General features: G+C 49.7%; 1 protein-coding gene across 3 annotated transcripts in view; it reads left to right on the top strand.

The window, feature by feature from the left end:
* The window catches only part of NCOR1 (nuclear receptor corepressor 1), a 110825-nt gene that overhangs the window by 72147 nt on the left and 14096 nt on the right, over window positions 1-24582 (top strand). For 2 of the 3 annotated variants that reach the window (XM_079955339.1, XM_079955338.1), the window contains exons 23-39: window positions 985-1165; window positions 2200-2373; window positions 3750-3910; window positions 5542-5662; window positions 7386-7487; window positions 8984-9084; window positions 10030-10201; window positions 11059-11199; window positions 11739-11822; window positions 13144-13397; window positions 14269-14623; window positions 15480-15689; window positions 17751-17957; window positions 19034-19183; window positions 20784-20957; window positions 21452-21617; window positions 23146-23657. In XM_079955339.1, the coding sequence (XP_079811465.1) occupies window positions 985-1165; window positions 2200-2373; window positions 3750-3910; window positions 5542-5662; window positions 7386-7487; window positions 8984-9084; window positions 10030-10201; window positions 11059-11199; window positions 11739-11822; window positions 13144-13397; window positions 14269-14623; window positions 15480-15689; window positions 17751-17957; window positions 19034-19183; window positions 20784-20957; window positions 21452-21617; window positions 23146-23657 (3265 nt within the window). The remainder of the gene's footprint in view (window positions 1-984; window positions 1166-2199; window positions 2374-3749; window positions 3911-5541; window positions 5663-7385; window positions 7488-8983; window positions 9085-10029; window positions 10202-11058; window positions 11200-11738; window positions 11823-13143; window positions 13398-14268; window positions 14624-15479; window positions 15690-17750; window positions 17958-19033; window positions 19184-20783; window positions 20958-21451; window positions 21618-23145; window positions 23658-24582) is intronic. The other variant, XM_079955340.1, reaches the window with a different exon arrangement.

The raw sequence follows: 24582 nt of genomic DNA, 5'->3' as shown, positions 1-24582 counted from the left end.
TCCGATTGGCTCTGTGCAGATGTCCTCCAAGTTGAATCCTGACAAGACAGAAGAACTGTTTCTGGTGGGCAGGGAGCGGGCAGGCGTGGGGGACTCCCTGGTCCTGAATGGGGTAACTGTGCTACCAAAGAACCAAGTGTGCTGCCTGGGAGTCATTTTGGACTCACAGCTGTCCGTAGAAGCGCAGGTTAATTCTGTGTCCAGGGCAGCTGGTCTACCAGCTCCATCTGGTATGCCGGCTGAGACCCTGCCTGCCTGCGGACTGTCTCACCAGAGTGGTGCATGCTCTGGTTATCTCCTGCTTGGGCTACCTTTGAAGATGACTTGGAAACTAAAACTAATCCAGAATGCAGCAGCAAGACTGGTCACTGCGAGCAGCCACCGGGCCATATAACACCGGTCCTAAAGGATCTACATTGGCTCCCAGTACATTTCTGAGCACAATTCAAAGTGTTGGTGCTGATCTTTAAAGCCCTAAATGGCTTTGGCCCAGTATACCTGAAGGAGTGTCTCCACCCCCATTGTTCAGCCCGGACACTGAGATCCAGCGCTGAGGGCCTTCTGGTGGTTCCCTCCCTGCGAGAAGTGAGGTTACAGGGAACCAGGCAGAGGGCTTTCTCAGTGGTGGCACCCGCCCTGTGGAACTCCCTCCCGTCAGTTACCAAAGAGATCAATATTTTACTTTTAGAAGACATCTGAAGACAGCCTTGCACTGGAAAGTTCTTAATGGTTGTTCTTTATGCTTTGTTGGGAGCCACCCAGAGTGGCTGGGGAAACCCAGTCGGGTGGGCGGCATATGAATAATGATATAATAAAATTATTACTAGGCTGTTGGGAGCTCTCCTTACAATGAATAAGTGGCTTCCGATGTCCTCCGAAATCCGCTCCGAGCCTTTTTTGCTTTTTCTTTTTGACAATCAAGTGTTGTGCAGATTTCATGAAATGAGCCGCGTCTGTTTCCTTCCCCCTCTTGCTTCTCTGCAGGTCTCTTCTACTCTGCAGGGGCTCCCCATGAGTGGCTACACCCTCTTCCAGCAGCACATCAAAGCCATGCACAAGTCCACCATGCTGGAAGAGCGGCAGCGGCAGGAGACCATGGAGGTGGATTGCCGGAGGCCAGGCAGCCCCTGCGGCCCGTCCAAGAGCCCAAACGTCGAGTGGGATGGTAGGTGGACACAACGGTGGCAGGGCTGGAACCCGCAACCCTTCCACCCTCGCCCCGTCTCCTGCGCCCTTCCCAGGCCTTCCACCCTCCAGAGGTTGCTGAGCTGCAGTGACCGTCAGCCCTGGCCTACGCAGCTTCCCAGGGTTTCAGACAGGGTGTGCGTTCTCAGCGCTGCCTAGAGATTTCTTGGGTCAAACCCCAGGAGAGCTACAGTCCTTACCCGTAAAACAAAACAAGGTTCCGGTCCTCGTGATTCTGATTTCATTAGGAAGCTGCCTGGTACGGTGTCAGACCAGTGGGCTGCCTAGCTCAGTGTTGCCTACTCTGACTGGCAGAGGCCGTCCAGGGTTTCAGACCAGGTGGGACATTCCTAGCCCTCCCTGGAGATGTCAGGGATTGAACCTGGGACTTTCTGTGCAAAGCAGATGTTCTACCACTGAGCTGCAGTTTTTCCCCATCAAATTTTAGTACACTCGTACCTTGGTTCTTGAACATCTTGGTACTTGGACGTTTTGGCTCCTGAACACTGCAAACCCGGAAGTGAGTGTTCGGTTTTTCGGAAGCCGAACGTCCAACGCAGTTTCCGTGGCTTCCGATTGAGTGCAGAAAGTTCCTGCAGCCAATCGGAAGCCACGCCTTGGTTTTCAAACTGTTTCGGGAGTCAAACGGACTCCCAGAACGGATTAAGTTCGACAACCAAGGTACCAGTGTATTATGAGATAGTGGGGTAGCCCCCTGTCCTTCCTTTTCTCATTTTCCATAATTTGTACAGATCTATGATGTAGCTCAATGGTAGAGCCTTGCATGCTCAGGGTTCCAGGTTCCATCACCCCACACTTCTCCCTGGGGAGTGTGTTCTGCAAATGGGGAGCCACCACAGAAAAGGCCCCGTTCTCGTGTTGCCACCCTCCAGACCTTTCGTGGCTCCTTTGGGTGACACCCCCTGATGCTTGGAATAAAAACGGAGGGGGCCTCTAGTTTGCCTGCGGTCTCTGCAATCCCCAGCCTGACTTGCGCTGGTTTCCTTTCCGCAGGGAAGTCCGTTGCCTACATGCCTTACGCCGACGTCAAGCGAGCCATGGAGCAGGAGGCCCAGATGCAGAGCGCGGTGGTGAGGTCAGCCTCGCCTTACCGCCTGTCTCCGAGGGAGGTCAGCAAGGTCTCCCCGCAGCCTGACATGAACGCCGCTCGCTACAGCGTCCCCCCAGGTATTTTTGGCCCAGCCAACTGTGCCCCCCTCCCAGTTTGCTTGCTGGGAGGATCGGGGTAGGTAGGGGCAGGTTTGTTGATGATTGGGTTCTTGGAGCCTGGTTTTTTTAAATTTTTAAATTATTATTATTATTATTATTATTATTATTATTATTATCATTATCATCATTATCATTATCATCATCATCATCATCATCATCATCATCATACCCCAAAGAATGAATAAAACAGTGAAATTACCGGTAAATGATAGAATCCTAGAGTTGGGGAGGATCATCTAGTTCCCATGCTCTGAGCTAACCAGTAAAAACAACCATTTGAAGGGTTATTGGACGGGAGTAATTGGGTTGTTGTTTTTATTTTGATTATGTATTTTGTGGTTTTATATTTTTATATTATTCTGTGAGCCGCCCTGAGACCTCCGGGTATAGGGTGGTATATAAATAAAATAAAATAATAAAATAATTTAAAACACCCCCCCAAAATAATTAAAATCAGCTCTAAGCTGAAAACCAGATTCAGGCATATGTAAGCATTCTATGTATCTGGGCAGGATTGCAGAAACAAAAATGTTTTTAGTAGGCTTCAGAAAGAGTGCCTGCCAGCCTGATGTCAATAGGCAGAGAATTGGGAGTGTAAGTGCTTCCACACTAAAAGATCTGATTTCTTGTTTTTCGTTGCATTCACTTGAATATTTAGGATCCATGCTTTTGTCTCACGTCTCAAGGCAGCTTGCAAAATGAAATGCCATAAAACCAGTTGATAAATAATCTGAAAAGCTTAAATTTAAAACATGGATAGAATTGTAATAGATACTAATTGGTGACAGGGAAGGAGGAAGGACCACAGCTGAATGCTTTGAATGCAGGCAGTCCTAGGTTCAGTTCCTGGCGTCTCCAGGTAGAACTGGGGTAGACCCCTACCTGAAACCCTAGAGAGCTGCTGCCAGTCAGTGTAGTAGGCAATCCTGATCTGAGGGCTCCTCTCTGCATAAGGCAGTGTCCCGTGATCCTGCCAACACTGATAGGGGCTAAGCCCCATTCAGTTTAGCAATAATTTTCTTTCACTAAATGAGCATAGCGTTGGGATTTGAGTGTAGTTTTTGAATGCACAATTTCACTTCCTGCGATTTGGGTTTTCAGATGAATCGCGGGCACTCTCAAAGCTTAAAAACGGCAAATTTAAAACAGATTTCTACAAATGAAAACTTGTTAAGTCAAAGCTTTCTGACTATGGCTAGAAACTTGGAAAGCGTACAGAGCGCGGCTCATTGTTCAGTTCTGCTATTTGTTAGCTTTTTAAAAAAATGATGCAGATTATTCACCCTGTTACTTACGGAGGCCTTTCCCTTCTCTCTCCCTCCCCTCTTTCCAAGTCCTCCAACCTGCTCCTCATCAAGTCATTAGCAACCTACCTGAAGGGGTCCGGCCCCCAACCACACGGCCCACCAGGCCTCCGCCCCCCCTGATCCCATCCTCCAAAACAGTGGTACCATCGGAGAAGCCTTCTTTCATCATGGGAGGGTCCATCTCGCAAGTAAGGCCGGGGGACGACTACTTTGTATTAAAGGGGCTCATTTTAGTAAAATGCCAAACTGGGGAGACGGCTAGCCTTACCCTGTAGAACAAGGGGCTTACCGTATTTTTCGCTCTATAAGATGCACCAGACCATAAGACACACCTAGTTTTTGGAAGAGGAAAACGAGAAAAAAATATATTCTGAATCCCAGAAGCCAGGACAGCTAGCGGGATTGCTGCGCAGCTCCTCTATATGGAGGATTTCTTCCCGCTTCACATCCAGGGCATTATGATAGTCATCTTTCAACAAACGTTGTTGTTTTCCTAGCACTACTGTCAAATCTTCCTATACATAATCAAAAGTTAAAAACAGGAATCCTAAATTACACACAGTATACCTTTACAAAACAATAAAGCAAAGGCAGACATTTGTACCAGAAAAATATACCGCATTTTTCGCTCTATAAGACGCACCAGACCATAAGACGCACATAGTTTTTGGAAGAGGAAAACAAGAAAAAAAAATATTCTGAATCCCAGAAGCCAGAACAGCAAGCGGGATCGCAGTCCTGGCTTTTGGCTTAGCCGCGCACAGCCTCTCCCGGGCAAGGGGAGCCTTCACCCCCTGCCCGGGAGAGGCTGCACACGGCTAAGGCTCCCCCAAGAGCTGCGCTCCCTATAAAGAGCGGCTCTTGGGGGCTTTTCCCCGAGGAGGGAGAAGGGCAGCAACAGACACACACACACTCCACACTGCTCTTTCAAGGGAGCGCTGAGCAGAGCCTCCTGCCTGCATTCGCTCCATAAGACACATTTCCCCTTACCTTTTAGGAGGGGGAAAGTGTGTCTTATAGAACGAAAAATACGGTAAATGGTGATACGCAAGAAGCAACAAAGGAGGTCCGTTGCGGCCCTTGCTTCCCGTTTCTTCTGCCGAGCGAATGCCAAGTGGGACCTCTGCAGCAAAATGTTGCAGTGCGAAGTTGCTCCCCTGTACCTGATTCCAGTCATCCACTCCTCAGACTCCACGATCAGCGTCTGAGGCCCTTCTCTCTCTGCCCTCTGCAAGAGATACTTGGAGAACTGTCCTTTTCCGTTGCATTGTGCAAAAACATTCAGAAGGTACCAGGATGCGGAAGCCTGGGGTGTGCACGAGAAGGATTTCGCGCAAGCGTGCATGCAGCTGTTCCATGGCAGGGCAGGATGCGGCTGGTCAGTGTTGCTGCTGCTGTTGCATTTATTTATATTTTGCTTTTTTTTCTCAGGGCAGGGCTCGAGGTGGCTGATGCAAATCAAAACAAGACAGGGAAAAAATGCAAAAAGCTAAAAACCTAAAAAGGATTGCAGTTAAAGTGCAACAGAGCTCTAACAAAATTAAAGCAATATAAAAACACGTCTTTTAAAAGGCAGATAGTTAAAGTAGCACACGACACTATTAAAAACCCTTCCCATTAAAAACAGCCAGTCCCCCAAAGCACTGATGGAGCCAGCCTGGCTTGTCTGCGGAGGGAGTTCTAGACTCTTAGAGGAGCCACCGAGAATGTTCATTTCCGCTCTTGTTTCTGCATACCAACCAGCAGCGTGATCCGCTCTGCGCCGGCTTCGAACTGAATTAACACCACATTTTTGCTTCTCTCCCCTTCCGACTTCCAGGGAACACCGGGCACTTACTTAACGTCTCACAGCCAGACGTCTTACAGTCAAGAACCACCTAAGCCCTCTGTGGGATCCATCTCCCTGGGGCTGCCCAGGCAACAGGAATCTGCCAAACCAGGTAAGTGGTGCTGTGGGGCGGGAGAGATCTAGTTTCTGCTCCAGTCTCTGGTGTGAAGTGGGAGGGGGAGGGGACCCAGTGTTTTCTTGTGAATGGTTCCCACTCATAATTACTGGCTGTATGTTCTGAGAATGGTCCCCATGTGGCCAGCCGTGAGTCAAAACCTGTCTTTGGAACATGTGAACAGGGGAGCAGCCTTGCAGGATCAGGCCCAGGACGCCTACAGTCCAGCAATTTGTTCCATGCTCTGCTCTGCTTCCAGAACTGGAGGCTCTTGGGCTCCAGAGGGCTCTTGGGCTCGGGTGCTGCTTGTGGGTTTCCCCACATGCATCCCCTTCCTCATTTAATCGCCACAACAACCTTGTGAGGTAGACTCAGAGGCAGTGACTGGTCCCCAAGGTCACACCTAGTGGGCTTCATAGCCGAGTGGGAATTTGAACTCTCGTCTCCCAGGTCCTAGTCATATATAGATATGCATATATATATATATGTATATGCACAATTTATTGATTTTATAATAACCAAGAAAAAAAAGAAAAACATCATAAACGCATAAACCATATTTTTTTGCTTGACTTCCCTCCACTCCTGCTCTTGGTTCCATTGTTTTGTGCTTGTTCATGCACACCCATAATACCTTATATTCTTAACAGTCCAATTTTAAAACCTTCTTCATCTTACTACAAGTGACTTTTAAAAGTTATGCTAATGTGGAAATCTATACACAAAGCTTAAGGAATGTGCATTAAACACTTGCGCTTTTTTAAAGGAAAAAAACCCCAAAATTCAAAGTCCTCTTTCTTTCTTTCTTGGGTTTAAATTATCTAATATGCCCTGCATAGTTCAATAATTTGTTTTGCCAATCTTCTTTGGCGGAGGCTTCTTCCTTCTGTAGGTATGGGCTGGTCTTGGCCTGCCATCCACTCTCAAATACAGGGACAAAGTCTTTCGCTCTATAATTCCATCAAGTCCTGTACATCATTTTCAACATTCTCTTCAAATCTTTATATGTCTTTTCCCAGGCCTTTTAAATAATTTTACATTGCTACCACATAGGGTAACTTCTTTTACTTTTTGCCCTCCCTTCCTCCTCAGTTCCTAGTCTGATACTACACTAAACTGGCTCCTATTATTTTGTTTTGCTTGAAAAGGTGATGGGCCAATTAATGAGCAAGTGCCCTGTGTATCCTAGGGAGGAACCAACTTCCCTTGTTCAGATGGCATCACTCAGCTGGTCTTTGTTGAAAGAGTGCCATATACATTTCTGAAATTTATTTTAAGGGGGCAGGTAGCGTTCCTAGCTTGGAAGTCTCGGCTGCTTGAGTCCCCACACCTGTTTATAAAAGCCTGGAAACAGCCCGTTATACAGTCATACCTCAGGTTAAATATGCTTCGAGTTGAGCGCGTTCGAGTTGTGCTCTGCGGCAACCCGGAAGTAATGGAGCGTGTTGCTTCCGGGTTTTGCCGCTTGCGCATGCGCAGACGCTCAAAAGGACGTCACGCGCATGTGCAGAAGCGGCGAAAAGAGATGCGCGCGTGCGCAGACGCGCCGTCACTAGTTACGTTTACCTCTAGATGCGAACAGGGCTCCAGAATGGATCCCGTTCGTATCTAGAGGTACCACTATATATTGCTTGCAGTTTTTTGCGAGTTTGAAAAGCATGTGTGTTCCAAATGCTGGCTAGAAACCTCATACGTCCGTCTCCTTTCTTCCCCTTGAAAGCTTCCATGCCGTACATCAAACAAGAAGAATTTTCTCCCAGGAGCCAGAACTCGCAGCCCGAGGGCCTCTTGGTCAGAGCCCAGCATGAGGGAGTGGTTCGGGGTAAGCTGTCTGAGATCTGCTGCTTCGGCCGGCAGGAGCTGCTTTACGCTGATTGAGCCACCTAGCAGAGATGTCACGGGAGGGGACTAGGCAGCCTTCGAGGTTCCTTCCAGCTTTGCAAATTGATGAATCACATGCTTATGATAAAGGGTGGTAAACCTCAGCCCTTAACAAGAAGGAAGGCCAAGTTGCAGGACTGGGGATCCACTTCATTTTGGGTGAAAAGGAGTTACAGTGGTGCCCCGCAAGACGAATGCCTCGCAAGACGAAAGACCCGCTAGACGAAAGGGTTTTCCGTTTTTCGAGGCGCTTCGCAAGACGAATTTCCCTATGGGCTTGCAAGTTTTTTCCCTTTCCCCCCCCTTTTTCTAAGCCGCTAATAGCCGCTAAGCCGCTAATAGGGATGCTTCGCAAGACGAAAAAACCGCTAGACGAAGAGACTCGTGGAACGGATTATTTTCGTCTTGCGAGGCAGCACTGTACGGTGGTACCTCTAGTTACGAACGTAATTCGTTCCAAAGGTCCGTTCTTAACCTGAAACTGTACTTAACTAGAGGCGTGCTTTCTCTAATGGGGCCTCTTGCTGCTGCTGCGCCGCCGGCACACGATTTCCATTCTCATCCTGGGGCAAAGTTCTCATCTCAAGGTAGCGTTTTCTGATGTATACCAGGGTAAACTTGGGGGTCAGGGTGGGGAAGATAATGGAAGGGATGGGGTAGAGCCAAGAGGGGGAGGGTCACATACAGCCACTCTTCCCCACCCCAACCCCTTGACCAATGACACAATGATTCTGCAAATATACTGACTGGTGTCTGGAGAAAATTATCATTACCTCCTGGCATGATTTGGGTTTTTTCTTGGGGGGATGGTGTGGCGGCAGCAAGGAGATGTAGGGTGTCCCACCCACTTTAGAAACACAATTGCAAGAGATTTGGGGTGGCAGAAGGTGGGGAAGAATGAGGGATGTAGCAGATTGTCCTGGGTGCTAATGAATAAGCGCCCCTACCCCTCGTAGCATAAAATAAGAATTGACAATCACTTAACAGCAGCAACACATATACACATGCACACACACACATGCACACAAACACGCAGCCTCGGACCCTTCGTTTCCCCACAAGCTGTTGGCTCCCAAAGGCCCGAATCGGCCCACCTACCCATCTCCCCACTCACTCCCTCCTTCAACGAGTCTTGAAGAACGGTGGGGGCTTCTTCGCTGTGCTGTCGGAACGGACGGAGGACTCCTCTGTTTTACAAGTCCTCTCTGGAGTCTCAAGTGGGTCAGCAGTGGGAGCACCCCCCCCCAAAAAAAAACCCCCCAACAACTCAAGGTAACTCTTCCAGGTTAGCGGAGTTTGTAACCTGAGGCGTTTGTAACTTGAGGTACCACTTTATAGAGAGGGAGGGAGGGAGATACTTAGGAAAAAATACTCCTGGGTGCATGTTTGGGTGTGCTGCGTTTGTATGAGTGGCACTGAATCTGTACCCTCAACCAGGTACGGCGGTGACGCTCCAAGAAGGAAGCATAACCCGAGGGACGCCAGCCAGCAAGGTTTCTGTTGAATCCATGCCAACCTTGCGAGGCTCCATCACTCAGGTATGTCCTTCTTTCATGTGACGTTGATGGACCAAGGATAGTTTCCGAAACTATCACTTGGGGTTTCATGATTTGCAGAAAGAAGGCCTCTCCACACACCACACCCCGGGGTTTGGTCCCTGGAGTCTTGACATAGAACCAGGGGAGGCCCCCTGTCTGATTATGATAGAAGAAACAATAATATTTTGCTGCTGTTGCTGTTTCCACATTTTTAGTAGCAGAATTAAGCAACGATAAATATCTCGAAATGGCGCCTGTAAAAGCAAATCCTATACAAAGCATTTGGACGCAACATAAATACAGTATAGATTAAAAGATCAATAAATAAACACCATAACAAAACAACCCTCACCTGTACTAATACAATCATCAATAATAATAATAATAATAATAATAATAATAATAATAATTTATTTATACCCCGCCCATCTGGCTGGGTTTCCCCAGCCACTCTGGGCGGCTTCCAACACAATATTAAAACATAGTAATGCATCAGACTTTAAAAACTTCCCTAAACCAAAATCCTTCAGATGCACATTGACACTACACAAACTTGGGTCTCCAGCCGTTTTTAGACTACAACTCCCATCATCCCTAGCTAGCAGGACCAGTGATCAGGGATGATGGGAATTGTAGTCCAAAAAAAGCAGCTGGAGACCCAACTTTGGGAAAGCCTGCAGTACACAAAACGAAGTAAATGCTCAACACCCACCTAGCCCAATCGCTCAACAATTAAACACTCTTTGCAGCCACCACATGACTCCATATGCTCAAGTTTCCCACTTCAGTGAAACAGCCCAAAACATTCAGCCACCGTCTAATTAAGTCTGTGAGAGCCAGAGCCTGTCCTGGAGAGCAATCGTTCTAGAGGAGGCGGCTTCCTTTGCTTCCATTTCCTGGGCCTGGCTTGGCCCGAGTTCCTAGCTCCCTTTGCTTTCGTTGCAGGGGACGCCAGCTCTGTCGCAGTCGGGGATTGCAGCTGACGTGCTGCTAAAGGGAACCATCACTCGCCTGGCCACGGAGGACAGCAGCCCCGAGAAGTGCCAGGAAGAAGCCGCCTCTTCCAAGGGCCACGTCATCTACGAGGGCAAGAGCGGGCACATAATAACCTACGACGGTAAGTCTCAAGCTCAGGCTGCCTTTGGTGTCTGGCACAAGACGTCCCACGACTGAGGAGCGGTGATGCTGGTACGGTGTTTCTCAAACTCAGGTCTCCAGCTGCTGTAGGACCACAGCTTCCATCATCCATCCCTGATGGGAGTTGTAGTCCGACCTCACCTGGGGATCTGAGCTTCAGAAACACAGTGCTACCTGGGAGAAATTCCCAGGTGTCAAAAAAGGTTATTTATGTGTGCCACTACTGTGGCCCGTGTTTCGTTAGCCCACAAATGGAAAACGAGCAAAGTCCCAACTAAAGAAGAATGGCAACTTAAACTGATGGAATATGCACAGTTTGTGGACCTAATTTTATAGAATAAGAGAACAAGAAGAACATACGTTTAAAGAAGATCAGGAAATGTTTATTGAATATATGGGGGGAAATTGTGTACATTTGAAAACGTGAGCAGCATTAAGATAAATTTAGCAGTGTAAATAAGTTTTGATGGATGTAATAATGGAATACTGGATGGTTTAGTTTGTATAAAATATGCAGGGATTTATGATACGCAAAATGAACTATGGAAAGACCACAGGGGAAGCCATTGATATTTTAAGGTTGTTCAAATGAATATTTTAAAATGTAAAACAGAAAATATAACAAAAGGAAAGAAAGAGAAACGCAGTTCTAGTTGCTGAGCATTGATGGGGGGGGGGGGTTAACACTAGTTGACCAGTCTTGACTTGATGGGTGATGCTAACAGCTAAGCGTCACCTTCTGGAGTGGCACTACATGGCAACAAAAGAGCCGCTTCAATATCCCTCCCCACATTGTTTCTGCCGGTGTCCTGACCCATGTTTCTGCATTTTTGACAGCAATCAAGAATGTCCGCGAAGGAACCCGGAGCCCACGGACCGCTCACGAGATGGGGCTGAAGCGGACGTACGATGCTATGGAAGGCAACATCAAGCAAGGGATGTCGATGAGGGAATCTCCTGTCTCTGCACCGTTAGAAGGTGGGAGGCCTGCCACGTGGCACTTTACCATTTCTCTTCAGATGCTTAGAACCTGCCTCGCAGTGCGCATAATCCAGGGGTCGGCAAAAAAATTTAGCCAGTCAGGGGTCCCTTTACCTTTACCTTTTAGGTCCATAAATTACCATATAGCATATATTCAACACAAAAAAACAGCGGCAATTTGTTGTTTACGAAGGACACCTGGACATATAAAGCCCCCCCCCCACCTTCAGTAGCTTAGGTCCTCATCAGACCTAAATCCTGCCCTGTCCCCATCTTCTTGCATTTAACTCACGGTATTTCAACCAACTGGCCGTTGACCACATATGGTTGAAACCAAACAAAATTACACACGCGTCAGATGTGATCATACTGGAAGACATGTTCGGCTGGAGATGTATAAACTTTTGTGCATGCTTGATGTATATGTATTTTATTGTATGGAGATGCCTCTCTCGTAACGTGAAACAGCATGTGTTATTTGGGAGAGGAACGGCGTGGTTTTGCACCCGTCTTAAGTCCCCATCCATCTTTTTCAGGGTTAATCTGCCGCGCTCTTCCTCGGGGCAGCCCCCACTCGGACCTGAAAGAGAGGACTGTGCTGTCGGGCTCTATAATGCAAGGTAGGTCTCCCCATGGGCTTTTGGGGTGGGGAGGGAGGAGGTTAAAAGCTCTTCAACTCCACCAATCTGGGTTCTGGTCCAGCTATTTATTGAAAAACAAACTTCACATATTAACAGGGTAGAGCGTGAGACTCTCAATCGCAGGGTTGTGGGTTTGAGCCCCACGTTGGGCAAAAGATTCCTAGACTAGATGATCCTCGAGGTCCCTTCCAATTCTATGACTGTGAATTGTATGATAATAAATAGGGTGATGGTTATTAAATGTATAACAGACAGGAATAAGGAAGTATTCCAACAATTCAAAAAAAGAGCACCAATTGAGCCTGGTCAGGTATAAAGACAGTAGACAAAAGATTTATATTTATATTTATATTTATATACAGTATACAACTTTTGACGTAGATAGAGATATAATTAAAAGAAACTTGTAGAAAAGAGGCAATATGACAGTATACCTAGATGGTAAATAAACAGTGGGTAGTAAATAAAGATAGTAAATAAAGTGGATCAGAAACGTGTATTTATCAATGGCTAGTTTTCCTGCTGGATGCGGGTGGCGCTGTGGGTTAAACCTCAGAGCCTAGGACTTGCCGATCAGAAGGTCGGCGGTTCGAATCCCGGTGCCCACCTAGCAGTTCGAAAGCATGTCCAAGTGCAAGTAGATAAATAGGTACCGCTCCAGCGGGAAGGTAAATGGCGTTTCCGTGCACTGCTCTGGTTCGCCAGAAGCGGCTTAGTCATGCTGGCCACATGACCCGGAAGCTGTACACTAGCTCCCTCGGCCAGTAAAGCGAGATGAGCGCCACAACCCTAGAGTCGTCCACGACTGGACCTAATGGTCAGGGGTCCCTTAGTTTTCCTGCTAAATCAACATCCAGGCTAAATACTGTGAAGTATCTTTTGCAAAGGCCATGGCATAACTACATTTTGGCCCCTTTCATTTAGCCCCCCAAGTAGCCAAGGGGCTTCAGAATTCAGTGCGCTTCCCCCAAGGCTCAGAAGGCCAGTTGTCAGAACAGCTGAGCCAACCTCGCATCACATCACACCTTGCAAGCCCAAGGCCAGGCGGCTGATTCAGTTGCAAGAAGTGACATTAAACACTTAAAAAACAAACAACCCATTCTTAACACGGTCCACTTAATACTTTCATTAAAAATGGATTGGAGCTGCGGCTCATGGAAAGAGATCTTTCTGGAGGGACGGAGCGGTCAAGAGGCATTAGCGGGAACAAAACAGCATTTTCTCCTGCCAACGTTCAGCTGTTTGGTTGTGTGAGCCCTTCTGAAGCTTTTGTCCTTCTCCCTGCTTCCCCCCACAAAAGGCACCCCGAGGGCCGCGGCCGAGGGCTACGAGGAAGGCCTCAAGTACCCGAAGATCAAGAGGGAGTCCCCTGCCCTGCGCAGCTTTGAAGGCGCCATCACCAAGGGGAAGCCCTACGATGGGGTCACCACCATCAAGGAGATGGGGCGCTCCATCCACGAGATCCCCAGGCAGGACCTGCTGAGCCAAGAGAGCCGCAAAACCCCAGAGATCGTCCAGGGCTCCCGGCCGATGATCGACGGCTCCATATCTCAGGTAGGCAGGTGCCAGACAGGTGTCAAAGCCCACTGGAGCAGCTGGGCGTATTCACTCTGAAAAAGAAAGGAAGAGGGCGCATTTTCTCACTGCAAGCCGAGGGCCTGCCCGAGACACCGAAGAACTACAACTCCCATCAGCCCCAGCAGGCACAGGGTGATGGGAGTTGTAGTTCAACAACATCTGGAGGGGAAAAGTTTCCCCGTGCCTGGTTTAGATCATTATTTGATTACTTGCCCTAAACTGCCTCGGTCCTGTATACCTGAAGGAGCATCTCCACCCCCATCATTCAGCCCGGACCCTGAGGACCAGCTCTAACTGGGGGGTTATCTTGTTTTGTGTATCTCGCTTCATAATGGCAACAGAAATAAAGAAAGGGTAAATGACTTGTAGGGACGTGGGTGGCGCTGTGGGTTAAGCCACAGAGCCTAGGACTTGCCGATCAGAAGGTCGGCGGTTCGAATCCCCGCGGCGGGGTGAGCTCCCGTTGCTCGGTCCCTGCTCCTGCCAACCTAGCAGTTTGAAAGCACGTCAAAGTGCAAGTAGATAAATAGGTACCGCTCCAGCGGGAAGGTAAACGTGCGCTGCTCTGGTTCGCCAGAAGCGGCTTAGTCATGCTGGCCACATGACCCGGAAGCTGTACGCCGGCACCCTCAGCCAATAAAGCGAGATGAGCGCCACAACCCCAGAATCGGCCACGACTGGACCTAATGGTCAGGGGTCCCTTTACCTTTTAAAAGACTTGTATGGAAAAGAATTGGGGTGGGGGAAAACGTGTCCGTCTGTGGGGTTTCTGAGGTGACTTCCCATAGCTGTGGACCCACCGAGGCCTAGCTGACACTGCGGCCTTCCGTCCTCTTCCCTCCTTCAGGGGACGCCCATCAAATACGAGAGCGGCTCTGGCCAGTCGGCCATCAAGCACAACGTCAAGTCCTTGATCACCGGCCCAAGCAAACTCCCTCGCGGGATGCCTCCGCTGGAGCTGGTGACGGAGACCGTGAAGGCGGCCGAGCGAGGGAAGTACGAGGAGGCCAAGTCCTCCGGGGAGGTCCGCCAGCGCCACACGGTGGTCAGCTCCGGGACCTCGGTCCTCCGCTCGACCCTCCACGAGGCCCCCAAGTCGCAAGTGAGCCCCGGGATCTACGAGGATGCCAACGCCAGGAGGACGCCTGTGAGCTACCAAGGCATGTCCAGGAGTTCCCCCATGATGAACAGGGTGTCGGAAGGTGAGTTTCCCTCGGGGGACCCCCGGCCTGAGGGCTGGTGGGAGCTGAAGCCTAAACTGCAGCCGGGGATGGGAGGAGCTACTGACCATTAGGGGACTCTCCGGCCAATAGTCAAAGGTAGCACAGCTGTTTCTGCAGGTCTCGGTACCTGAGCCCACCAATCCAGGGCAAACTCGGCCCTCCAGATGTTTTTTGGGACTACAACTCCCATGATCCTTAGCTATCAGGACCAGTGGTCAGGGATGATGGGAATTGTAGTCCCAAAACATCTGGAGGGCCAAGTTTGCCTCTGCTTGGTCTAGGCAGCTATTCCCAGGTTCCTGCTCTCTGGAGCAGCTGCAGCAACTGGGGACCACTCTCCCCCCACCAGTTTATGTGCCTTCCCACCGTTCTTCTGCATCCAGCCGGTCCTTGACAATTACCCACCATGAATTTATCTCCTCCTCTTTTAAAGTCATCCAACTTGGTGGCCAGTGGCTACTGCTCGTGGTAGAGCTTCTGTTCTCCATGCTGAAGGTCCCAGGTTCATTCCTCAGCAGGGTGAGAGCCTTGTTTGAAACCCTAGAGAGCCTTTGCTGCCGGTCAGTGTGGGCAGTCCTGAGCCAAATGGCCCAGTGATCCAACCCAGTGCTCCTATTTAAGCCAGCCCTTCATTCGGAACTGTGAAGACTGGGATCTCATTTAGGGGAAGAGCTGAAGCTGCCAGTCAGTGTAGTGAACACTTAAGTCAGATCCGACTCTGTGGAAAGCACTGGCACACATGTTCCTTAGGTCCAAAACGCCTACGTTTTGAAATATTTCATTCTTAGCACCGTTCCTAACTCTGGCTTTTGATTTGCACCCGGCGCCTCTTCAGGGAAGTCCTCCAACCACGAGAGGAAGTCCACCCTGACGCCAACGCAGAGGGAGAGCATCCCGGCAAAATCCCCCGTCCCGGGGGTGGATCCCGTCGTAACTCACAGCCCCTTCGACCCCCACCACCGAGGGGCTACTCCGGAGGTCTACAGGAGCCACCTCCCATCACACTTGGACCCAGCCATGCAGTTCCACAGGGCGCTGGATCCCAGTACGTCCTTTTTGAGCTACTTATTGATTTCATTTTTCTGTCTTCATTTTATCAATCCACCGTATTTTTCGCTCCATAAGACACACTTTTTTCTTCCTAAAAAGTAAGGGGAAATGTCTGTGCGTCTTATGGAGCAAATGTGTGGTCCCTGGAGTCAAATTGCCCAGGGGCGAAAAGCCGATCATGGCTTTTTTTTTTTTTTTTTTTGAAAGAGAGAAGTGGGTGTTTAAACAAAGCCCCTGATCGGCAAGCGATCAGGGAGGGAGATAAGGGATGCTAGCAAGAAAGGAGGCTGCCTGGAAGGGGGGGGGAGGTAAAGACAGTGAACTTGCAAGGAGAGGAGACAGGAAGGCTAAAGCAATGAGGAGAGAAATTAGAAGAAAAGGAGGAGCAAAAAACTGCTGCAGCTAAGGAAAAGACACTAAGGCAAACAAGAGGGAAGGGAGTGTTGAAAGGAAGCAGCTGATCAGTAAGCGATCGGGAGGGAGATAAGGGACGGTGGAGATACAGGAGGCTGCCTTGGAGGGGTGAGGTAAAAGCCCATGGATCCTTAGGATTTTTACATTGGGTCACCCCAAATTCACCATCAGATCACATAGCATGTCCATGGCTATATCCTGCACCCAAAAAATGATGCACCCACTGTTGCGTGGGACCGCAATGGCACAAAAACATAATTACAAAGTATGGCTCTACATGGATCCTCAGGATTTTTGTATTGGGTCACCCCAAATTTCACATCCATCTCTTGCATCTGCTTTGCTTTCTTGGCCTTTAAGGCAGTGGTTCAGGAGCTTTCCTTTCAGGTCAAAGGCCAGGTCCCAGGCTGAAACACCCTCCCCAACCCCTTTTGACAGGTGGGTAGGGCCACAGTCACCTGACATCGAGTGACACCAGGTGATTCGTATTTGAAGCTGTAACAAAGACAAATCCCCTGTGTTGCAATACAGAAAAATCTGCTCAAATCCAACCGCAACACATGGCTAATAATATATTATAATTAGTTAGATCATAATCCAGAATTTACAAATCTTAAGCATTCACAAATAATGTATGTATAAGTCCATCAACAAGAAATGGTAAGCGCAATGAATTGCTGCCAGGGTGCCCCACGATGAAGTTAGGATGCCTTTCAATAGATAATGTCCAACATTGCAGTGATAGATGCTCCAAGGTGTAGAATGCAGCAACGAACAGCAAATGAAACGGGAACAGAACAGAACAGTGTTAGATTCAGGTAAGTAGCCATGTTGGTCTGATGCAGTCGAAATAAAAAAAATAAAATTGTCCAGTAGCACCTTATAGACCAACTAAGTTTGTTCTGGAATAAGCTTTTGTGTGCATGCGTTGGTCTATAATCATTATATGTACCTGAATGGACAATTCATTTGGAATTTATTCGCTGATGAAGATTCATCCTTGAAACAGTTGACTTATCCCGGAAACACTGTTCTTGTTTTGTTTGCTGTTCATTGCGGCATCCTGCCTTCGCTGTGGTGTTCCCTGACAGCAATTTATTATGCTTACCATTTTTCATATTTGAAGCTGGCAGCTCAGAGAAGAAGAAGAGTTTGGATTTGATATCCCGCCTTTCACTCCCCTTCAGGAGTCTCAAAGCGGCTAACATTCTCCTTTCCCTTCCTCCCCACAACAAACACTCTGAGGTGAGCGGGGCTGAGAGACTTCAGAGAAGTGTGACTGGCCCAAGGTCACCCAGCAGCTGCATGTGGAGGAGAGGAGACTCGAACCCGGTTCCCCAGATTACAAGACTACCGCTCTTAACCACTACACCACACTGGCTCTCAGTGCTGTGGACGGGCAGATCCTGCCTTTTTTTCCTCCAGAAAGTGGTGCAGATGGTTCCCTCTGCCCCCTGGCCCAGCTTCCCCATCTAATTATTATCTTAACAACCACCCTGTGAGGCAGGTTAGGCTGGTCAGTGGCATCCGGCCAGTGTGAATTTGCTGACGGAGTTGGGATCTGAACCTGCGGGGCCCTGCAATGCAGACTCAAACCTTCCCTTTTTAAAACGATCCCTTTCTCCCTTCTCTGCCCGCCCAGCCGCTGCCTACATGTTCCAGAGGCAACTTTCGCCCACCCCAGGCTACCCGAGCCAATACCAGCTCTATGCCATGGAGAACACGCGGCAGACCATTCTCAACGACTACATCACCTCCCAGCAGATGCAAGTCAACCTGCGGCCCGACCTCACCAGGGGGCTCTCTCCCCGGGAGCAGACCTTGGCCCTCCCCTACGCGGGAGCCAGAGGTGAGTCTGCTTCCTCTGGGGCGGATAACCGGTGGCAGCTTCTTGCACACCTTGCCTCTTTCCCAGCCCGTAACTTTCAACGCCTCTAGGTTTAGTACGCAGGGCTTGTTTGTTTTTAAGCAAGTTGAGGGGTCCAGTACAGTGGTCCCTCGCAAGACGAATGCCTCGAAAGACGAAAAACTCACAAGACGAAAGAGTTTTTCGTTTTTTGAGTTGCTTCGCAAGACGGATTTCCCTATGTGCTTGCTTCGCAAGACGGAAACGTCTTGCAAGTTTGTTTCCTTTGTCTTGCAAGTTTCCTTTTTCTTAAAACCGTGCATTTACTTCGAGGAGCAACTCATAGCACGCGGTGTGGTAGCCTTTTTTGAGGTTTCTGAAGACTTTGGTGATTTTTGAAGCTTTTCCAAAGTCCGTGCTTCGCAAGACGAAAAAATCGCAAGACGAAAAAACTCGCGGAACGAATTCATTTCGTCTTGCGAGGCACCACTGTATCAGAGGAGATGTGGTGTCAAATGGGTTCGGCGCACCCATTCTTTAAAAACAGAGGCTTTAAAGCAGGGTGGTTGAGAATCTTCGGCCTTTGGGCCAAATCCGGCTCGCCATTTGACCTCTGTGAGGCTGTTTGGGGCAAGCCACACCCGCCTGCCCCACACCTTGGGTTCCATGTGACGTCAGGGGTGAGAGTGGGAGCGGTTTAATGGCCAGCCCCTCCCCACAGGGAACTCTGGGAATTGTAGCTCTTCGAGGGGGGAATCGGGATCTCCTAGTGACTCTTGGCATCCTTAATAAACCATGGCTCCCAGAATTCTTTGCGGGGGGAGCCATGACTGCTTAACGTGGTATCGTAGCGCTTATGTGGTCAGAGTCCTTGTTCTTCAACTGATGGGTCACGGCCTGATTGACGCAGCAGCGGCAGCCCCATACTACAAATAAATGCTTTTTGAAAATTAACAAATGGGTCCCCAAAATGCATATTTGGGTTAAAGGTGGGTCCCCGGTCCGAAACGGCTCGAAGACTGCTGGCCTGAGTGATCTTGTGCATATCTCCATTATGTCTCCCCACCCTTTTTAATTAGGGATCATTGACCTGAACACCATGGCACCCACCATCTTGGTGCCCCACCCAGGAGGGCCCAGCACCCCCCCGATGGACAGGATCACCTACATCCCTGGGACTCAGCTAGCGTTCCCCACCAGGCCTTACAACCCTCCTTCCATGTCTCCAGGTGAGAGCTGCCTCCCCGCTAGGTGGGGAGAGCAGGGGGCACACCCCCCCTTCCCCAAAACAACAGTGGGCCGCTGAACCTTCCGCCCTGGTGGGGAAGGCAACCCATGGCTTCTGTCGCCCTTTGGCCACTACCACCACCTCGGAGTTCCAGGCAGGCTGTTGCCACACCCAGCGTCATCAGTCAGATTCTCAATCTTTTTGGGGGGGGTATGCAAAACCTAGCTGCAGCACCCACCTTTGATGTCTTCTTTGCCAGTGCCCACCCCCCTCCCTGCTTTGATGGCTGCTTCCAGGCCATCCATCCTCTCCCCACACTGCCTTAAGGGCCACCAGCCAGCTGTGAAGTTAATGGTGTGATTAGACTTAACATACAAGGTTTGGGGCTTTTTTAGCATGTCACGTAACTATTTACTATTACAGTGGTGCCCCGCAAGACGAATGCCTCGCAAGACGGAAAACCCGCTAGACGAAAGGGTTTTCCGTTTTGGAGGTGCTTCGCAAAACGAATTTCCTATGGGCTTGCTTCGCAAGACGAAAATGTCTTGCGAGTTCCTGCGGGGTTTTTTCCCTCCCCCCCCCCTTTTTCTAAGCTGCTAAGCCGCTTAACAGCTGATCCGCTAAACCGCTTATCAGCTGATCCGCTAAGTCGCTAAGCCACTTATCAGCTGATCCGCTAAGCCCCTAAGCCGCTAATAGCGCTAATCCGCTAATCCGCTAATGGGCTTGCTTCGCAAGACGAAAAAACCGCAAGACGAAGAGACTCGCGGAACGGATTCTTTTCGTCTTGCGAGGCACCACTCTACAGTGGAACCTCAGTTTTCGAACGTAATCTGTTCCAGAAGACCGTTCGACTTCCTAAACATTAAAAAACCGAGGCTGGCTGCAAAGCCAATGGATAAAAAAAATGAAAAACGCATCCCGGAAGCCATTCGACTTCTGAGGCACGTTTGAAAACGGAAGCAATTGCTTCCGGGTTTTTGGCGTTTGGGTTCCGAATTGTTTGGCTTCCGAGACTCTCGAAAACCGAGGTTCCACTGTATTTACTTATTTCATAAAATGTATGTGCTGCTTTGTTGTTTTCAAAAAGACCTAAAGCAAGCCTCAAAGCGGTTTATATTAACAGGATAGGTGGGGGCACAGCTTTTAACACTCCTGCTGCAGAGAGTCTGACAAAAATCCCTCTGAGATTCCTGCATTGCAAGGGCTGGATGAGTTGGCCCTTAGGGTCTCTAGCTGCTTTTGGCATTCTTAGGGGAGCTTCAAACCAGGAGTGTCTTTTTTTGATAAATCCACATGCTCCTTCCACTGACTTCCGCCAGCTTTTATCAGATGGCATCCCGTCCCTGCCCCGTTAGACTTTTTTCTAGCAGTAGGAACATGAGGGGCGGGGGGAACCCTAGATGTCAGGAGGACTTAAGAATTTCTTGCGGACTCTGGCACCCTCTCCAAACTACAATTCCCAGGATTCCTTGTGGGGAGCCATGACGGCAACGAAACCCCCGCAAGCTGCGTCATGTCGCCTGGCCTTGTTACGCAAACGGACCCTCTTGTCTTGTTTCCCCCCCCCCCCCACATTTCTCCTTTTCCATCCTCACCAGGGCACCCTTCGCATCTGGCAGCCTCCGCTGCAGCCAACGCTGAGAGGGAGAGGGAGCGCGAGAGGGAAAAGGAGCGCGAACGGGAGCGAGAGAGGGACAGGGAGCGAGAGAGGGAGAGAGAGAGAGAGAGGGAGCGGATAGCTACTGTTCCCAGCGAGCTCTACCTGCGTCCAGGTGAGTGCCCAGAATGCCTTCTCCAGCTGCTGCTGCTGCTGCTGCTGCCCCCTCCTTTTTGATACCTCAGAGCCTAAAGCGATTGTGTGTGTGTGTGTGTGTGTGTGTAATCTTTAATTTGCTACTGGGAGGGAGTTCCTCTGTCACTAGGAGGCAGGTGGTTTAAAGAAAGCTTTAGCTAGGGCTTCTGATTGGTACAGGCGCCCCGGAAACAATAGCCGGCAGTCGCATCAGACGTCCGGCTTCCGAAAAACGTTCGGAAACCGGAACACACACTTCCGGCTTTTCGACGTTTGGGAACCAAGATATCACTGTACAGTTCCCAGAATCCTTTGGGAGAAGCCACAAAAGTGGTTCCGCAGTGCTTCCAAGTACAGTGCGGATGTGGCTCTTGAAGCAGTGGCTCAGACTCAGACTCTTCAAACCTCATGCTTCTTTTCTGCTACTGCTGGGTGGGACGTTGCTTCATTTCTAATATTTGTTATATTCTTCAGGCGCTGAGCAGCCAGGAAGGCCAGGAAGCCACGGCTACGTCCGCTCGCCATCCCCGTCAGTCCGCAGCCAGGAGAGCGTCATGCAGCAGCGGCCGAGCATCTTCCAGGGATCAAACGGGACGAGTGTCATCACCCCACTGGACCCCTCCGCACAGCTGCGCATCATGTACGTTCGTTTTAATTCTTTTGTGCAGCCGGGATCCTGTTTGCCCGTGACTGACACTCCCCGTGGTTTAAGCAAAGTTGCATCAGGCACTCCTGAGGCGGGACGGTTGCTCTGTGCAAACAGGGACGCACTCGGTCTTCTCTTAAAGCAGTTCCCCAAAGTTGGGTCTCCAGCTGTTTTTGGACTACAACTCCCATCATCCCTAGCTAGCAGGACCAGTGGTCAGGGATGATGGGAACTGTAGTCCAAAAGCAGCTAGAGTTTGGGGAAACACTGTCTTAAAGGGATACATCTGTCCTCAAAGCCCAAGTTGCTCAATGCTTGTAAAAAAGTGTGTTAATTCCTTATGGCTGATAGAGCTTGGAGATGGGGTTTTTGTAAGGAATGGCTGCAGGAGAAGACCAACCGCCTTTCAAATCTTTCAAAGAGCTGCCAGGAGGAAGACTGAGAGAACCTGTTCCCAGTCCCTCAAAATTGGAGGGGATAAGATTCTATTGAAACGTTAGGAAAAGATTTCTGATGGGAAGAGCTTTTCGGCCGTGGATCACCCAGCAGACTCTCCCTTCGCAGGAGATCTTTGAAGCAGGGGCTGGAGAGAAGGAATCTCTCAAGGGGGGGGCAGTTGCAAGACTTACCTTTGCTGAAGCAGGGGGTCAGATTGGATGGCCTCTATGGTCCCTTCCAACTCAGTGAGTTGCACGCAGCAGTAGTTGGGCTCAGAGTCAGTCCGCTGTAATGAATGGATGTTGTGTTCTGAAGGCAAAGGAAGGACTGGACCCTGATTAATACGATAGACACGAGGCTTGACCAGCAAGACCCTGGGAGAAAGTCCGCTTGCCACTCCCTGGCCCAGGTTGTTTTATTCACAAAAGAACTTTAACACAGCGTTTGTAAGAACCAATAAATTTCCTCTGAGCATTTCAAAGCCAGAAATGCTCAGATCAGAGGAAGCTTCAGATCAGAGTCAGATCAGAGGAAGCTTCTTAACTACAAAGAACTATTTCCTATTTGAGCATGCATACATGTTGCGGCTAAATAAATAGGAACCAAGGAGGAATGCATTTAGCAAACCCCGGAGGTCATAAAAGGAAAGACAGGCATTTTACCACCTCCATGTGAACTCTGTTCCTGGCCGCCCTAAGATCTACCTAAAGATTAACAAAAGCTGCATCAAAGCTACCTCCTTCAAAGCTATCTCCTTATTTTTATGTACCCAGGGTGCCTGGTGAAGCAACTGGTCTGTACGTGGCAGAGATGCAGAGGCTTGTGGGATTGATCAGAAATCATGTCAGTGACTCAAACCCAGCCAAAGCGATGCTTTCCCCGCTGACACAATGGCTTGCTTCATTTTTCATAATTCCTCATAGCAATCCTAGATGACCACTACAAATAGATACGGTTAAGTTGGTGAAACTTAGCTGGACGCAACCCTATGAGTCTGTGCCAACAGTTGACGATGGTGCCACTCTTGCTGTATAACTCAAAATGTCCTAAGGTGTTACCGCCCTCTTTTTGTTCCGACCAACAGGCAGATCCCCCCTGGCACTCCCACCATCACCCAGGCCTTGCCCACCTCCCGCTACAACACGGCCGCCGACGCTCTGGCTGCCCTCGTGGATGCTGCCGCTTCCGCTCCCCAGATGGAGGTGGCCAAGTCTAAAGAGGGCGGCAAGCACGACGGGGGCCGCATGGAGGAGAACCCAGGGCGCAGATCGGTCGTGAGCGAGCAGCAGCAGCAGCAGCAGCAGATGGAGCAGAAGGCGATGGAGGCAGAGAAGAGGGGGCCCCCGGGCCTGTACCCCTCGTCCTCGTCGAGCTACTCCTCCTCGGGGAAATCCCAGCCTTCCTCGTCCATCTACTCGGACGCCGGGAAGGACAAGGGCCCGCCTTCCATATCCAAGTATGAGGAGGAGCTTCGGACGCGTGGCAAGACCACCATCACGGCGGCCAACTTCATCGACGTGATTATCACCCGACAGATCGCCTCCGACAAGGACGCCCGCGATCGCGGCTCCCAGAGCTCAGATTCCTCCAGCAGCCGTATGTCTTCGTAGTTTTCCTTTGGCCTCCTTAGCCTGGCTACAGGTTTGGCCCTTTTAGGTGCAGGGCAGTAGTATCAGTGTTTGAAAAAGAAAAGGTTCTGACCTCCTTTTTACTCCTAATCCTCAGACCTTAGTTGGCACAAAAGAGTCTTTGAGAAAGAGTATTCTTGCAGAGTATTGCTGCTTTTTATCTTAAAAAGTCTTCTTCAGCCACGACCAACAGCTTTTACACGCACCAAACGCATCCAGCTTTCTACCATCCAACCAACCCACACCAAACACTAACATTGACCACTCTATATATACAGGTACAATTTGGTGGAAGGTTGCATGAGTCATTGTAGGCCGCTGACTCATGCTGACTTAGTTCTTTTAGCATTAAAGAAACAGCAGCCAATTTTTAGCCGTGACAAGTGGTTCTCAAACTTTTATGGCCCTCTAACCCACCCCCAACTCCCCCTCCTCTTTAGAAAGTATTATTCAGGGTCTCAGTTTCCCTCTTGGACTACTCCAATGCGCTCTACTTGGGGTTACCTTTGAAGGTGGCTTGGAAACTACAACTAATCCAGAACGCAGCTGCTAGGCTGGTGACTGGGAGCGGCCGCCGAGACCACATAACACCAGTCCTAAAGGATTTATGTTGGCTCCCAATACACTTCAATTCAAAGTGTTGGTGCTGACCTTTAAAGCCCTAAACGGCCTCGGCCCAGTATCACTGAAGGAGCATCTCCACTCCCATTGCTCATCTGAGATCCAGCTCCAAGGGCCTTCTGGTGGTTCCCTCACTGTGAGAAGCGAGATTGCAGGGAACTAGGCAGAGGGCCTTCTCGGTAGTGGCGTCCGCCTTGTGCAACGCCCTCCCATCAGGTGCTAAACGAAACTGTCCCAAAAGGGGTTCAGCAAAATGTACTTTGTAAACCCCT

The sequence above is a fragment of the Podarcis cretensis genome (assembly GCF_951804945.1).
Source record: "Podarcis cretensis genome assembly, chromosome: 15".
In the NCBI taxonomy this organism is placed as follows: domain Eukaryota; kingdom Metazoa; phylum Chordata; class Lepidosauria; order Squamata; family Lacertidae; genus Podarcis; species Podarcis cretensis.
This window is presented reverse-complemented; position numbering and strand designations above follow the sequence as displayed.